Source organism: Pelobates fuscus, chromosome 3 (genome assembly GCF_036172605.1).
Source record: "Pelobates fuscus isolate aPelFus1 chromosome 3, aPelFus1.pri, whole genome shotgun sequence".
NCBI lineage: Eukaryota > Metazoa > Chordata > Amphibia > Anura > Pelobatidae > Pelobates > Pelobates fuscus.
This window is the reverse complement of record NC_086319.1, coordinates 273,043,827-273,061,563: the sequence shown is the minus strand read 5'-3', so window position 1 is coordinate 273,061,563 and position 17,737 is coordinate 273,043,827. Positions and strand designations below refer to the sequence as shown.

At 40.2% G+C, this 17,737-nt stretch overlaps 2 protein-coding genes across 2 annotated transcripts; both read left to right on the top strand.

The window, feature by feature from the left end:
• Nucleotides 1-355: 355 nt before the first annotated feature.
• LOC134601769 (interleukin-1 beta-like) lies at nt 356-3,597 on the top strand. The gene is made up of 4 exons (XM_063446270.1): nt 356-503; nt 1,167-1,346; nt 2,166-2,299; nt 2,922-3,597. The coding sequence occupies exons 1-4, from the start codon at nt 356-358 to the stop codon at nt 3,123-3,125; spliced, it is 666 nt and encodes a 221-aa protein (XP_063302340.1). The 3' UTR covers nt 3,126-3,597.
• Nucleotides 3,598-12,410: 8,813 nt separating this feature from the next.
• Nucleotides 12,411-17,141, top strand: LOC134601768 (interleukin-1 beta-like). The gene is made up of 6 exons (XM_063446269.1): nt 12,411-12,585; nt 12,682-12,736; nt 12,904-12,949; nt 13,298-13,520; nt 14,241-14,420; nt 17,122-17,141. Exons 1-6 carry the CDS (start codon nt 12,411-12,413, stop codon nt 17,139-17,141), a joined length of 699 nt encoding a protein of 232 aa, XP_063302339.1.
• Nucleotides 17,142-17,737: the final 596 nt, after the last annotated feature.

Here is a 17,737-nt window from a genome sequence, read left to right as displayed (position 1 = left end):
ATTAATATAATGCTTATGCTCAACAGTCTATGTGCGGTATATCACTCCCTGTCCATGTATTCCCTAAACATTGTGTAGATGACACTAAAATCGCCAGGTTGGAAAAATAGTAAAACTGCAATAATGTTTGTTTAAACTTTCCAATATGTTTCTCAGTTGTTTGTTTTGGTTTTTACTATTTAGTGATTAATCCTCTAAATCTGCCGTGTGGTGTTTGACTGTCTTGTATTTGGAATATTATTTTAAAACATAGTTAATGTGGCCTATTGTCTTTTCAAAGAAAGGGGTTCACAATTCCCACTGCATCTCCTGTCACAGAAGGTCCTGTGTGTGCAGTTCAGGAATACATCTGGAGATGGCCACAGAGGTGGATTCTGGGTACTCTTTCAGGAAAACCGTGGTACTCGTGGTGGCTGTTGAAAAGCTGAAAAAAGGGTTAATTTGCAACACTGGGTTCAAAGACACAGATTTACTAAATCTGATAAATGACATTTTTGTGCAAGGTAAGGAACAAAGTGGTTAACAAGAGTTTATTACATTCAATTTATCAGCACTGAGGGTTATAAATGAAGAGCATTTATTTTTATTTTTTTAACAAAATGCCAGAAGTGGAGCAATCAGATGGAATATTTAATATTGGTTGGCAAATGCTTCTTGTCACAAATATATCCCCAGAATGATTAGCCAGGTACCACAACTAGACCTGTGTAGCGTGTGCTGTATTCTACAAACAGATGGAGATACTATGACTTAACTGCTACACAAGTTGGAGACAAGATGTATTACATATCAATAGCAATTACTATGAGACTGTTAAAATGCAAATGTATATTATAAATAATCTTGTTCGCTTGTAAATAGAAATAGACATATAAAATATAATATTGTTTTTCTTATTTAGTGGCAGATCGGTTAATTATAAAACTATAGAGTTAAATAGCTGAAATAATTTTGGCAGCAGTGAATGTCTTTTGTTAATGATCATCTGAGTGCTCAGTGCCAGATGGATTTAGTGTCAGTATGGCTTAATATGTTGACCAAAAACATTGGAATTTTATTTAAAGTAGGAACACACAGCAACCAGTTCTGTAGAGTTTTCGAAAGTAAAAAATAAGACCCTCAATGTCAAATTAAATTCTAACAGATTGACTTTTTTTTATATTTAGAAGAAATTTCATATGAGAAGACAGAGTTCACTTCCGCTTCCTTCCCCAATTACAAGTACATTAAAGCAAGTGAATGCAATATCAGAGATTCTCATAATAAGTGCATGGCTTTGCAGCAATTCCCTGGGAACGCCAAACTTGTAGCCGTTTCGCTTCAGGGTTTAAACACCCAGAGAGAAGGTAAGTCAGCGTTATAGTGTTGTCAGAGAGTGATTGGCATAAATCTCTGCTTATAATGATTCATTAGGAAATCAACAGGCAATCAAACCAATGATGGCTGTGAGAAATTACTCTCAAAAGACAATACACATTCTATGGTATAGAACTCTTGAGGATGCACCACTTTTCTGACCCCAATAAAATTAAATATGGCTGCCAGAACCAACAAGATTGTCATTGTCTGACCTATTATAGCAATTGAACATAAAACAAAACTTAAATTAAGAAAGAGAGAGATTTCTGGCGCTTGCTTTTTGTATCTGTAGCAGCTCCAACTTCCCGAACCAGAGTCTCTTCCTTCTGGTCGTAGAACAAAACTTGTTTAATGCCCTGCATTTTGTCAGAAATCCCATAACCCAGAAACTGCTTTCAGTGTCAGACCATAGGCCAGGGGCCAACATTTGGTACTGTAGCCGATATAGACTATGTCTCCTATGATGCCCAGACAGTTGTCAAAGCTCACCTATCACTATCACAGGGTTATTCAGTAAAGTTAGTACTGTCAGGAATTCAAAGCAAAATTTCAAATTTAAGGCCAAAGTAGCTGAACTGGAAACACAGCTGACTTGGAGAATTGTTTTCATTGTGTATGATCTAAAATTCACTTGGCATTGCTGACAATTCTCAGTTTAGTGAATAACCAGTTTGTTGATCATGCAGATCCCCTTTAAATGCAGTGTTTATTATTTGTAGCGAATCCTTATTCATTATTATCATCATAATTTCTGCAGCAATTGATTATGGGTTGTTATATTAACATTTTTTTTCTTTTCTTTACAGAGAAGATTAGCATGTCTTTTTACGCTACTCAGAGTTTGATCTCAGAGCAACAAGCAGTAACTTTGGGTCTAGCGGGGAAGAACCTCTACCTATCATGCACCCTTGTAGAAGGCGAAGCTCAGCTGCATTTGGAAGTAAGTAAAGTAGTAAATGTAACCAAAAGAGCATTTTCCTTTCCCAGCATTGACGGGTATCTTACCTAGGCCACAGCTTAATATTTTTGGATAATCTTCTAATATGATTTTTTTTTTCAAAATATTGCAATATCAAAAATATATAATATATCAAAACATGGATATTAATAATATAAAATATTAAAATATTTTTCTAAATATGAATAATTGTAAAAGCTTTCCAAAAACATTAGAAAATCCAATCTTCTTTATTCATCCATATCCTGAGAAAAGTTCACATAGATGATCTGAAACGTTAACTGTTGTTTTTTTGGATTTATGTATAAAGAAGATTACATTTTTTTTACAGACCTTGAGAGCTAGCATAAATATGGACGTGTGTGTGTGTGTGTGTGTGTGTGTATATATATATATGTGTGTGTGTGTGTGTGTGTATATATAGTGAAATAACGAATATATTTACTAGCAAGTTTACTACGACATTGCAGAGATAAAACTTATTATTATTTTGTAGACTACACATATATAGGACAAGTGCAGCTCAGCTGTTCAGCCATATAGTGACAAGCCGGTATTGCACAATATTAATAATTCCAACCTTTCTTATTTTTTTTTTACTCAGGAGGTCAAGAACATTAAAGAAGTGAAAAATTATGATTTGTTAAGATTTATTTTCAAGAAGTCTGCATTTGGGTCTAGATTTACCTTTGAGTCTGCGTCTTGCCCTGGCTGGTATATCAGCACTTCTCAAGCTGAAAACGAATTGGTCCAGATAAAGGCTGAAGCTGATCAAAAATATATCAGAGAATTCTTAGTCCTTTCCTAGAATATATACTTATATATTGCTATATATGTATAGCATAGTCTGTTATCCAACCCAATATCCTGCATGTATGTACTGAGTACAAGGCAGAAATAACTATAAGCGTCTGGTATAGAAACAATCTTTATGCACACATTGTGCTGTCATATTCCAGTCACATGCATAGTTCTAAAGAATCAGTATGTAATGCATTCTGGGATTGATTGCAATGCAATGTGGGCATGGGTTGCAACCTTTTCACATGCAAAACAAAAAAATATTTGTAACATAAATCAATTATAGCACAATGTTCATATCAAAATATTGAAGCTCTACATACATACCAGACACTTGTAAAAATGCAAACAGCATTTAGTTTTTATGTTTTAACTTTTATAAAGTTTACGTTTCTCTGTGAGAGATCATACAAGTAGCACCGATTGGCATTGCTTATTTGTTTCAGTTGAAAATGAGCATTAATTTATTTTACATTTTGTCATTGTATTTTTTATACAGTATATATTTATTCACTGCTAATTGTATATAATATTTAAAATTATTTAATTGAATTACAATGCAAACATCAAATTCTGTCATTTCTATGTTTTGTTTGACATTTGCATTTTATTTTAAAGAATGTGAATGGTATTGCACTGCGGAATAAATGAATATTCCTATTTATGATGTCTGCATATTTGTTTATTAAAGGTGAGCAAAACTGTGTTTTGGGATATTGCCACCTGAATGAATAGCACTGCCCCCTTCCCATGCCGAATTAACAACTTATTGTACCGTGTATGGTTCTTTCTGGGCCGGATTTATGTCAGGTGTTACTTTGTGTGTGAGACAATTTGGTTTTCATAAAGAAAAGGCTTGGTTACTTGCATAGACATTAGGGTGCCTAGTTTGGTGCAAGATTTTAAGATCAATGTCATTTGGCTCAAACTGGCGTTTACTGAATGATTTGTAAGTAATTACTTTGATGGAAAAAGAAGCTGTATGAACAAGAAGCCGATCTTAATATGAAGCTCTGAGAATAGAAATCGATCTGCAGCCTTCAAATATGAAGCTGGCCAAATAAGAAGCTAACGTCCGCATCATAGTTTAGTGTTATTGAAAAGGGTGTTTGTGACATGAGGAATTTGACGTTTATTGGCAGAGTACTCACTGTCCTATTTATTTTGTAGTCCAAACAGCCTTCTATGAATGATATTAGGGCTACAATAACTGGTATACAGTGTGCATCACTCAACACTTTAATTCTCTTCCTACAAGTAATTCCCCGTGTGAGAGGCTGTTAGCGGGCAGATGGGAAGTGATCACTTTCCCATTAAGTCCAGCCTCACACACAGACACTGGAGGCGCTAGGACAGCAGTGGGTTATACACTCTCTAAAACTGTTCCTGCAGCTCTGCTAACAAGCTTAGGTGACTGACTGGACTGCAGAAGACCCTAACCAAGTTACTGATCTCCCCACCAGTCAGCTTAAAGGGAAACTATAGTACTGAACATAACAATTGTTTTCCTTCTGTCCACCCACTTTGCTTTTCAAAAAATTAAGTGAAATAAAGATTACTTGCCTCCTATCTAGTGCTGGGATTGCTCCTCTGCAGCCATCCTCTCCTCCTTCAGAGATGTCAGCATGCCTGCTGATGTCTTAACACACATCCTAAACTACTCTTTCATCTGGTGTTGTCACTGCTCCCCTTAAGCATGCTGCTATTGTACCCATCCTAAAAAAGCCATCCCTAGACTCGTCTTCCCATTCCACCTATCATCCAATATCCCTTCTTCTTTTTCCTCAAAGCTTCTAGAAAGACTTGTCTTTACTTGTATGCAGGGCTGCCATCAGAAATTTTGGGGCCCCTGACAAAGCACAAGGTCTGGGGCCCCCCCCACCCTCTCCCTCCCGGGCCCGCCCACGCCCTACCTAGTCCGCTGACAATGATGCGGGACTGAATGTGGTGTGTATAGTGGAAGTGAATTAGAATGTGTGTAATGGATGTAGTGTTTGTGTGTATTAGATACTGTTTGTGCAGTGAATGCAGAGTGTGTTTGTGTAGCGGATGCAGTGTGTATAGTGAACACAGAGTATGTTTGAGTAGTGGATGTAGTGTGTGTACAGTGATGTAGTGTGTGTTTGTGTAGTGGATGTAGTGTTTGTATGTACTAGATGAAATGTGTTTAGTGGATGCAGTGTCTGTAGTGGATGTAGTGTGTGTATTAGACGCAGTGTCTGTGTATAGTGAATGCAGAGTGTTTCAATTTGTGGTGGATGTAGTGTGTGTACTGTGAATACAGGATGTTTGTGTAGTGGATGCTGCGTGTACAGTTGATGCAGAGTGTATGTTAGTGTAGTGAATGCAGAGTGTGTGTCAGTATAGTGAATCCAGAGTGTGTGCATAGTTTAGTGAATGCAGAGTGTGTGTTAGTGTGTAATAAATTCAGAGTGTGTGTTAGGGTGTAGTGAATGCAGAGTGTGTCAGTGTAATGAATGTAGTGTGTGTGTAAATTTGTAGTGAATGCAGAGTGTGTGTTAGTGTAGTGAATGCAGAGAGTGTGTTAATGTGTAGTGAATGCAGAGAGTGTGTTAGTGTGTAGTGGATGCAGAGTGTGTGTTAGTGTAGTGAATGCAGAGTGTTAATGTGTAGTGAATGCAGAGAGTGTGTTAGTGTGTAGCGGATGCAGAGTGTGTTAATGTGTAGCGAATGCAGAGTGTGTGTCAGTATAGTGTATGCAGTGTGTGTGTTAGTGTATGCAGTGTGTGTGTTGTATTAGTGTATGCAGTGTGTGTTGTGTCAGTGTATGCAGAGTGTGTGCTGTGTTAGTGTATGCAGAGTGTGTGTTTTGTTAGTGTATGCAGTGTGTGTTGTGTTAGTGTATGCAGAGTGTGTGTTGTGTTAGTGTATGCAGAATGTGTGTTGTGTTAGTGTATGCAGTGTGTGTTGTGTTAGTGTATGCAGTGTGTGTTGTGTTAGTGTATGCAGTGTGTGTGTTGTGTTAGTGTATGCAGTGTGTGTTGTGTTGGTGTATGCAGAGTGTGTTGGTGTATGCAGTGTGTGTTGTGTTAATATATGCAGTGTCTGTGTGTTGTGTCAGTGTATGCAGAGTGTGTGTTGTGTCAGTGTATGCAGTGTGTGTTGTGTCAGTGTATGCAGTGTGTGTTGTGTCAGGGTATGCAGGGTGTGTTGTGTCAGGGTATGCAGGGTGTGTTGTTTTAGTGTATGCAGTGTGTGTTAGGGTATGCAGTGTGTGTGTTGTTAGGGTATGCAGTGTGTGTTGTGTTGGTGTATGCAGTGTGTGTGTTGTGTCAGTGTATGTAGTGTGTGTGTTGTGTTAGTGTGTGTGTTGTGTCAGTATGTAGTGTGTGTGTTGTGTTAGTGTATGTAGTGTGTGTGTTGTGTCAGTGTATGTAGTGTGTGTGTTGTGTTAGTGTATGTAGTGTGTGTGTTGTGTCAGTGCATGCAGTGTGTGTGTTGTGTCAGTGTATGCAGTGTGTGTGTTGTGTCAGTGTATGTAGTGTGTGTGTTGTGTTAGTGTGTGTTGTGTCAGTATGTAGTGTGTGTGTTGTGTTAGTGTATACAGTGTGTGTGTTGTGTCAGTGTATGCAGTGTGTGTGTTGTGTTAGTGTGTGTTGTGTTAGTGTATGTAGTGTGTGTGTTGTGTCAGTGCATGCAGTGTGTGTGTTGTGTCAGTGTATGTAGTGTGTGTGTTGTGTCAGTGTATGTAGTGTGTGTGTGTTGTGTCAGTGTATGTAGTGTGTGTGTGATGTGTTAGTGTATGTAGTGTGTGTGTGTTGTGTCAGTGTATGTAGTGTGTGTGTGTTGTGTCAGTGTATGTAGTGTGTGTGTGTTGTGTCAGTGTATGTAGTGTGTGTGTGTTGTGTCAGTGTATGTAGTGTGTGTGTTGTGTCAGTGTATGTAGTGTGTGTGTGTGTGTTTGTCAGTGTATGCAGTGTGTGTTGTGTCAGTGTATGGTGTGTGTGTTGTGTCAGTGTATGGTGTGTGTGTTGTGTCAGTGAATGTAGTGTGTGTGTGTTGTGTCAGTGAATGTAGTGTGTGTGTGTTGTGTCAGTGTATGTAGTGTATGTAGTGTGTGTGTGTGTGTGTGTGTGTGTGTGTGTGTGTGTGTGTGTGTAAATGTGCAATCTGGGGGGAGGGGGAGAGGGAGGAAGGGGCATTTTAACATATTTAAAAAAAAAATTACATTTAATTAAATAGTTTCTCCCCCCTCCCTGCTTACCTTTGTCCAGGAAGGGGGGAGATTCCATCCCTGGTGGTCCGGTGGCATGGTGGGGCCCCCTGGGTTCCCTGTTACCACAGAGGGGGCCCAGGCAGCACACAGCTTCTTCTCTTCTCTCCTCCAACAAATCTCGCGAGACCCGCGGAGCGTTGCCATGGCAACCGGGTCTCGCGAGATTTATTAGCAGAGAGGAGAAGAGGAGAGGCTGTGTGCTGCCTGGGCCCCCTCTTCGGTAACAGGGAAGCCGGGGGCCCACGGCTGCACACATAGATAGCGATATTCGCTATCTATTTGTGCAGGGAGGGAAAGTGGGGCCCGAACTGCCAGAGCAGTCCGGGCCCCCCAGGGCCGCCGGGCCCGTGACAACCGTCATGGTTGTCACCCCCTGATGGCGGCCCTGCTTGTATGACTCACTTCCTAAATTCCAACTCCCTCCTCGATCCTCTTTAATCTGGCTTTCGCCCCCTACACTCTACTGAGACTGCTCATAATAAAATTACAAATGACCTAAATCCAAAGGCCACTACTCCAAACTAATTCTTCTTGAACTCTCTGGCGCCTTTGACACTGTTGATCATGTCCTTCTTCTCCACACTCTTCAATCCCTCAGTCTCTGTGACACTGTCCTCTCGTGGTTCTCCTCCTATCTCTCCCAATGTTCATTCAGTGTCTCCTTTTACAATGACACCTCCTCCTCTCGCCCTGTCTCGTCTCTTTTGGATTCTGCTACCATCTGTATACCAATGACACCCAGATCTGTATGCCGACAACACCTCTGATCTCTCCCCCGTGGTCCTACAACGTGTCACTGCTTGCCTTTCTTCAATCTCCAATTTGATGTCCTATCGCTTTCTGCAACGCAATCTCTTCAATCTTCTTATTTTCTCCCCTCATAATGCTGATTCTCCTCCTTTGCTTTCCCTGCAAGTTGATGGTACTTGCATTAGTCCGTCCTTGCAAGCTCGCTGTCTTGGTGTTATCTTTGATCCTGGCCTCACCTTTGCACCTCATATCCAGAATGTTGCTAAAACCTGTCGATTCCACCTTAAAAACATCGCCATCTTCCGCCCCTTTCTCACGCAAGATGCTGCCGAGGAGCTTGTTTATGCTCTCGTAATCTCTCGCATAGATTACTGTAATTCTCTCCTAGTTGATCTCCCCAGAAGCCGAACTGCCCCGCTACAATCAGTAATGAATGCTGCCACCAGGGAGATCTTTCTCACCCACCACTCCTCCCACTCCTCGCCCCTCTGTCGATCCTTACACTGGCTTCCTGTATCCTATAGGTGTTAATTCAAAATACAAACCCTTACCTATAAAGCTCTAACCAACTCTAGCCCCTCTTACTGTCAGGATTACAGAATGATCCAGCACATAGAATTGTGTAACACAGAGGACTGATAGGTAACGTATACCGGACCTTAGAAAGGCTGTACTAACGTACCAAAGATTAGTCAGGAATAGCCGAGGTCAAGGGACACAGAAAGAGACACAACGATAAGGAAAAGCCAGGGGTCAGGGATGCCAGAAAACAGGGAAGTCAAATAACCAGAAAAAACAGAATCAATAACGCGCTCTCGGACAACCACAAGGGAAACCACGACTGGGCATTGAGCAAGAGGAGAACTGGGCCTAAATACCCCGCCTGTGGATCAGATTGGTTGTAACCGGCCTTTGACCCTAAAGGCAGTTACCAGGTTCCTGTTTGCATGATTGCTGCTCAGCACAAACCCTCCTGTGGATTGATTGCTGCTCGGCACAACTTTTCCTGTCAGGACAGTAATTTTGTTCGGCACAACTTTTCCTGTCAGAACAGTAAATGCCATTAATCACATTTTTATGTGCGGAATACGTTACTTACATTTCTTCACTGAATCATAGATATGCCCCTTCTCGGTCTCTCCACTCTTCTGGTGACCTTCTCCTGTCCGCTGCTCGCACCTTTACTGCTAACTCGCGCTTCAGGTTGCTCCCTTCCTTTGGAACAGCATGCCTGCCCCCATCAGACTCTCCCCTAGTCTTCAACTGTTTAAAAAGTACCTCAAAACGCATCTGTTCAGAAATGCTTATGGACTCCCAGAGTAACTTATCTATACCTATCCATATCTGTCTCTTGCTCTCCTAAAGAGCCACACTCCACTCTCTCCTCCAGTTATGCTACTTTTCTACCTTGTTTGGTGTCTGTCATCCTTGTTGCCCTGTTGTGTATTTGTACCCCACCTCCTCTAGACTGCAAGCTTGTTTGAGCAGGGCCCTCATCTACCTATTTTTCCTGTGTCACTGTGTAAATATCTCTTTTATTGTAAACGTCCTCCATTAATAATAATAATGTCTTCAGCAATCTCCTACAACCCATATGTATGCATGGGAAATGCACTGCATTTGACCCCAGGACACCTATTACACAGCTCATGTAGACAGAAAATGGTATTGGCTAAATGATTTGGGTTCAGGTTTTGTTCAATAAAATACAAGGGCTTACAACGACAAATAGTGAATTATTATATGGTTGAAAAAAAAACTACAATTCTACTTAGATTTAATTTTAAGTCACCAAAAAGAATGGAATGGCCCACAAAAATTAAGTTTTCCGTAGTATTGCAACAAGTCAATTAAAATAACCTTTAAGTTTTGTGAAATGTACTATCGGGTCTGTCATGTACATGTTTGCATCTAGTAACACCCCAACTGGGACCAACATTTACTGCAGGATGTCTCACAGGGTCATGGTAGGGGATGATTTGACTGTAACTCTACACCATGGGTAGGGAGCCTACAACATTACAGATATTGTGGACATCTCCCCTGATGCTTTGCCAGCATTATGGCCATGAGAGCATTATGGGAGAAGTAGTCCACAACATCTCGAGTGCCAAAGGTTGCATACCCCTGCTATATACTTAATTGTGATACTTCTCAGGGTAGATTTTGCCTAAAATTCAGATTCAGAGAAATGACTTACACTTGGTGGATTACTTGAAAGGTATATACCTCCAAAACAGCTTTTCGTGACTTGTGATGTGTTTCCCAAATCATAATACTAGATCTATACCTGTTACAATGCATGTTAAAAATGGCTTGATGAACACAGAAAGTTTTTCTTTTTTATTATTATTATGTAAAGGATTATTTACAAAAGTGAAAATTTTAAGTGAATTCAAAGTGAATATAAAATTTTAAGCCAAAGCAGCTGAACTGGAAGCATAACTTAATTTTGAAATTCACTTTGACTTCTAACTTTAGTGAATAACTCTTGAAGTATCCAAAGCAAGGAGCTGGGCAAGAAGAGATCAGCTATATAAAGAATAGTTTAAACTAAACCAGTGGGAAGGGATACAAAGAACTGGCATCACTCTTCAATTCCATGCTGCATATTTATATGGCTATCAGCTTTGACTGTAGATACACTTGGGGATTGGTAGAACCAGAAACAGCGCTTACCATTTTAAATCATAGGCCTTCTAGTTTCTTGCCATTGCAAGTATAGCGAGTCCATGGCATACTCACCAGTGGTGAATTCCCAAGCACCACAGCTACATTTTTACTCCCCAACGAATAGTGGAAAATGGAAACATTGAGCCTTCCCAGATCCTAGACACCTGGATGTAGAATTATTTTTTTTGTGTCACCATGTAGGCGTGGTTAGCTTACAACCCCTCCCCTTTTGCAAATGTCCAGTTCAGACATGCATGTTTCTATGGCAACACCATATACACACATACAGACATACACTCTCATGAACGATACACAATTTCACTGATTTGAAACACACTCATTGACAGACAGACAGACACACACACAGACACACTCACTCACTGACAGACACACTCACTGACACATACTCTCAAAAACAAAACAACACTCTCACTGATTTGAAATACACTCACTGACAGACACACTCACTGACACACACTCTCAATGACCAATACACAGTTTCACTGATTTGAAGCATACTCATTGAGAGACACAAACCCACACTCACTGACAGACACACTCACTGACAGACACACTAACATATATTCTGAATGACAGGCACACACTCTCACTGATTTGAAACACACTGACAGACACTGACAAATTGACAGACACACTCACACATTTACACATTCTTGCACACACACTCACAAAATCATTGTGGTATTATCTAGTTTTTTTTAGGCCCATCCATCCTCCCTACATTTGGGAGAGCTGGTGTGCATCTTCTCCCTGGGGTCCAGTGGGGATCTTCTCCCTGAGGTCCAGTGGCTCCTGTAATTTTCGTTCCTCACTGCTCAATCCCGCGCTGTTTAGTAATGCTGGGTCCAGAGTGATGTCACCTTACATTGCCGCATGGCTCAAGAGTGCAGTGAGGAACTGGAAGAACATCGGTGCTCTCACCGCCACCTGTCTCCTCTCTCGAAAGTAAATTTTGACAGAGTAGGGTATACAGTAAGTGCCCGTCTCTGGGGTCCCCTGAGGTTGTCAGTCTGCCACCTCCTACACCACCTGTGTCAGGCGAAACACATGGTCCTGGTTTCACTTGCGACCTCTGTAGTTTTGCCATTGGTCTGTTCCTGTCATCACTCCCCACTTTTGGCACGTGGGCGCAGTGCACACTGTACACCCACCCAGGATATGCCCTGCTCTTAAACAGTTCTTGGCTGCAATAAGTAGTGTTGCATTGCATAGTGATGTGCATTGCCAAGCAGTGCCAGGTAGGAAGTCAAAACATTCTAAAACAGTTTGACTACCTACAATGCACCAGGGAACAGCTGGTACCAAAACCACTAAAGTGTTCTGTAGCGGTCATGGTGCTTGCAGGTTTCCTTTAATTTCAAATAATCCTAACTTAATAATAATCAAGCATGGTTTTTGGACTGTGTGTAATTAATTTAAATAACACTAAAAATTAGTTATGATGGTGAAAAGTTCACTTTAGTTTAATAAATTACAGGTACATTTTACTACAAAACTACAGTTGAAGGCATATCCTGAATTTTTTTTAGAAAATTTAGAAAAATTTCAAAGCACGTCATATGTAAATGGATAAATTTGTTTAGGAAACAAAATAGTTTCCCACATCCAGCAATGTATGGACAGTGCCAATTGCAGCAAGCTGTATTAAAACCTTTCTTGCACAATCATACAGAGGGCTTGTCTGCAATGTCTTATAAAAGCAACAGAGGACGAAGCAGATTATACCAAAGAATATCATCTATCTGGGAAACAACAAGATCTCAATCTCAGGACAGATCAATATCAGGTATTTATCATCCTGCCTGCTGTCTCATATCTACATCAGATGGATAAATCCTTCTTTTAGCTAAATCATTGATTTCTTTATTTTATGTCTAAACAGAAATGACAATGGCACAAGTACCAGACATGGAATCCTATCTAATGGACAATAACAGGTAACGTGGCTTAATTTAGCAGAATTACGTGTACACTCTAAGGAGAAATCGTCTCTTTTTTACATATATCTAGATATTTATTTTTTAAAATGTAATCATTATTGTATTATTAGTATTTCAAACTTTGTATCTTGTAGGAGAAACTAAACACATTTTTCTTTATTTAGTGAATATGAGGGAGATTTTTATGGTGTGATTTCCCATGGATCCAAGGTAAATTCAAACACAGTGTCTATTTAATTTAAATAATGTAAAACACTCTTATATATTTATATTTAAATGTAGTATTGATATAATGTTTATGCCCAATGATTAGTGTGAGGTATTTCACTCCCTGTTCATGTATTCCCTAAACATTGTGTAGATGACATTAAAATCGCCAGGTTGGAAAAATAGTAAAACTGCAGTAATGTTGGTTTAAACTTTCCAATCTGTTTCTCAGGTTTTTTTTTTTTACTGGTTAGTGATTAATCCCCTAAATCTGCCATGTGGTGTTTGACTGTCTTGTATTTGGAATATCATTTTAAAACATAGTTAATGTGGCCTATTGTCTTTTCACAGAAAGGGGTTCACAATTCCCACTGCATCTCCTGTCACAGAAGGTCCTGTGTGTGCAGTTCAGGAATACATCTGGAGATGGCCACAGAGGTGGATTCTGGGTACTCTTTCAGGAAAACCGTGGTACTCGTGGTGGCTGTTGAAAAACTGAAAAAAGGGTTAATTTGCAACATGGGGTTCAAAAACACAGATTTACTAAATCTGCTAAATTACATTTGTGTGCAAGGTAAGCAGCAAAGTGGTTAACAAGAGTTTATTACATTCAATTTATCAGCACTGAGGGTTATGAATAAAGAAAATTTTTTGTACAAAATGCCAGAAATGGAACAATCAAATTGAATATTTAATTGGTTTCCATGGCAAATGCTTATTTTCTAGTCCCCAGAATTATTTGCCAGGACTAGACATGTGTAGTGTGTGATGTATTCTACAAACAAATGGAGAAACCAAACCTTCCCAGCTAGAAGCATTCACTACACAAGTTGGAGACAAGATGTATTACATATCAATAGCAATTACTATGAGACTGTTGAAAGGCAAATTTATATTATAAATAATCTTGTTTGCTTGTAAATAGTAATAAACATATAAAATATAATATTGTTTTTCTTATTTAGTGGCAGATCGGTTAATTATAAAACTATAGAGTTATATAGCTGAAATATTATTGGCAGCAGTGAATGCCCATTAGTAATGATCATTTGAGTGCTCAGTGCCAGATGAAAGTTGGCAAAGTGACATTAACCCACCCAGGGGGAATTTTGACAACTAATAATGTAGTTGATACACTGACCTAATGTCAGTTAGTATATAGACAAAAACACTGGAATTTTATTTAAAATAGGAATACACAGTCAGAAAGAAGACTGGTGTAGATTTTTTGGAAGTAAAATAAGTTCCTCAATCTAAAATTAAATTCTAACAGATTGCATGTTTTTATTTTTAGAAGAAATTCCATTTGAAAACACAGAATTCACTTCCGCTTCCTTCCCCAAGTACAAGTGCATTAAAACAAGTCAATACAGTATCAGAGATTCTCACAATAAGTGCATGGCTTTACAGCAATTCCCTGGGAACGCCAAACTTGTAGCTGTTTTGCTTCAAGGTTTAAACACCCAGAGAGAAGGTAAGTCAGCGTTACATGTTTCAGAGATTGCTAGGCTAGAATTCATGCTCTTAAGGCAGATCAGCAATGTTTTAAGCTGCAGGGTTAAAACAGGGGGCATATGGCACCCAGACCATCGGTTAGGCCCTGAAACCCGAAAGACAACAGATGGCACCACAAAAAAAACGGAGACAAGGTTGAACGGATCCTCCAGGGGGCATGCCAGCACATAGATCTCCCACCCCGAACTGGGGGCAGAGAGATACCCGCAGTCGAAGGGTGACATCAAATACACCTGCTACCTTCCGGCCCCTGCACCGCCCAATCCCACGACAACGATAGAGACACATAACTGCACACGACAATTATCGCACCCTACCAGAGAACAAGCGCCAATCGGCTGCCACCAGACAAATTCATGCTCAAACGACCTACCCCACCAGTATGATTTCACCAAACCCACCGACCAGACGCTCTCTGAGCCCTCATTTGGGATCCAATAACACACACCCCCCTTACCTACTGGGTTGTACAGCCCAACCTACTTCCTGAACCGGTAGAAGTCTGACAAAGTCCACCACAAGTTATAACCTCAGAGTAGAAACACCTAGAAACCTAGAAATTATTGAATACCAAACTAAACATAGAATCCAGAACATGAGAGCCAGGGTGGAGAGAGGGGATTGGGAGGGTATACACCACTGGAAGACAACCTGGGACTAGGACAATCAAATACTATTGCTCAAAAGAGACCCATGGACCCTACCACTGCTCAATAGAACTTCAGCTTGTAACCAACTGGGCAGCGTATGCCAGAGCAGAGGGGAGTACCCCTGCTGTCCCCACAAGATAACCCTATAGCACACCCGACGCGTACATTATCAATATATTGTTATACTGATATATGTTTGTTTATTTTTTTCCTATAGACAAAAACCTAAATAAAGAATGTCAAAAAAAATAATAAATAAATAAATAAATCTAGTCCTACTTCCATAAGGTGGACCACATCACCCCTAAAATACATCACTGCATTTTTGCTCAAAGATGAGGTGATGCACCGTGAGCCCCCCATTCCCTTCACAATTTTAGAAACACATTTATTTAACTTGATCCTGCTCCGTTTAAGAACCCTTGTGTCCCTAGCCCCCTCCAATAATTCCGGCATTGCACCTTGGACCAAATAATACAAAGCTTCGGGAACTTGAGCCATAACTCGGCCAAATCCTTCTGGATCGTTTGACCCAGATCCCACACCGGAATAGTGCCAAGATTGTTTCTTCCCAAATAAATCAAGAGCACATCAGGAACACCACGTAGGCGAACCAACCGGACCATCACACGGGTAGTAGCAGGAGCCCGCCGGGGAGGTGAAAGAAGCCTTGCGGCCGCAGACCAACAGATCCACAAGGCTGGGCCTGCACTCCTGAGCCCAGGAGAGCCTGTAGCCTGCCCAGGAGGGGTAAAATGTTCCTGTGGCTGAGCTCGCCTCCAGTAACCCCTGTGATCGCCGTAAAGGGAGGCAGCAATTACCGCAGAGGCCTGCAGATGAACCAGCTGAGCCTGCAGGTGCAGACCCCCATCAGACTCAGCCCTGAGGGCAGAAAGGACAGCCTCGATGTCCATACTTAGACCTTGGCCTTAAACAGCACTTGGAAAGCAGGTACAATAGGAAGCAACTACCACACAATTACCAAGCTGTTACCAACCGATAATTAAGATGTCTGCTATCCAGTAAGCTGCCTACCTATTTATACTAACCAAGTCCCTTGCCCCCTAATGCTCCACCCACCATGAACAGATATCCTTACCAAATTTCTCTGTAAACACTCCCCTTCACACTCACATGTCCCTGTTCTGTTTAGACCTTGCCTGACTCCTCAGGGTCTTGATTGACACATTTGCATCTTAGATTATTTTGAACAAATTTTGTTTGCAAAATATGTCTTTACTATATCCATGCAGCTTATAGAGCTCGTAGAACAGTAGTATTGGGAGCTGTAGCAATCTGAGCATCTGGTTGCGTGCTGAACTTAAACACAAACTCTCTGAATACAATGTTCTGTTGGAGATCCTACATAGCCAAGCAGTATTGTGGGTGGGATTATGGGCATCTCTCTGGGTACTAAACATAAAGAGGAGTCTCTTCTTTCAGGAATTATTCTGGAGGATTGGAGTAAGGCTGGGTTCAAAATCTTTGCCTGAAAATTGTAGACCTGTTAACTTAATTTCTGTGGCTGGGAAAGTATTTGAATAATAATAGAATATTCAGGAATTCATTGGGAAGAACATTGTTATTAGCAATAATCAGCATGGTTTTATAAAACATAGGTCAATGTCAAACTAATTTAATTGCATGCTATGACGAAGTAAGTAGATGTATATATCAGAGTATTACAGTTGTGATCTACTTGCATTTTGCCAAGGCGTTTGATACGGTTCCTCCTCCTCCTCTTGGGCAGACTGGATGGGCCGAATGGTTCTTATCTGCCGTCACTTTCTATGTTTCTATGTTTCTCACAACAGCTTAGTGTACAAACTAAAAGAAATTGGTCTAGGTGGAAGCTCTTGTTCTTTGGTGGAACAGTGGATTAAAGACAAAGTACAGGGAGTTGTCATTAATTGTACATTTTCAAGCTGGACAAAGTTGTAAATCGAGTCCCTAAAGGTTCTGTTCTGGGACTGATTCTATTTAATCTATTTATAAATTATCTTCAAATAGGCATTGAAGGTCATGTTTAAGTTTTTGCATATGACACAAAACTGTAAAGTAATACAATGTGAACAGAATATTGTTTTGTTGCAGATGGATTTAGATAGATTGGGGGACTGGGCAGTCAATTGGCAGATGATATTTAATGTAGAAAAATGCAAAGTTATGAGGTTTAGATTGCATAAGCAACTTTGAGGTTTAGATTGCATAAACCACTTTGAGGTTTAGATTGCATAAGCAACTTATGCCTTAAATGACAGTGAATTAGGGATAACAACACACAAGAAAAATGTGGGAATTGTTGAAGGCAACAAATTAGGCAACAATATGCAATGTCAATTGGCATTTGCTAAGGCCAGTGAGGTATTGTCATGTATAAATTGGGACATTAATTCTCGGGATGAAAATATAATTTTGTCTCTTCATAAATCACTGGTAAGACCACATCTTGAATATACTGCACAATTTTAGGCACCTGTTTAAAGAAAGATAGCATGGAACTAGAAAAAGTGAAGAAGTGGGCTACAAAATGAATAAAAGGAATGGAACATTTTAGTTATGAAGAAATTGAAATCTCTTTAGTTTGGAAAAACCGCGCCTCAGATGAGATATGATAGCATTATAC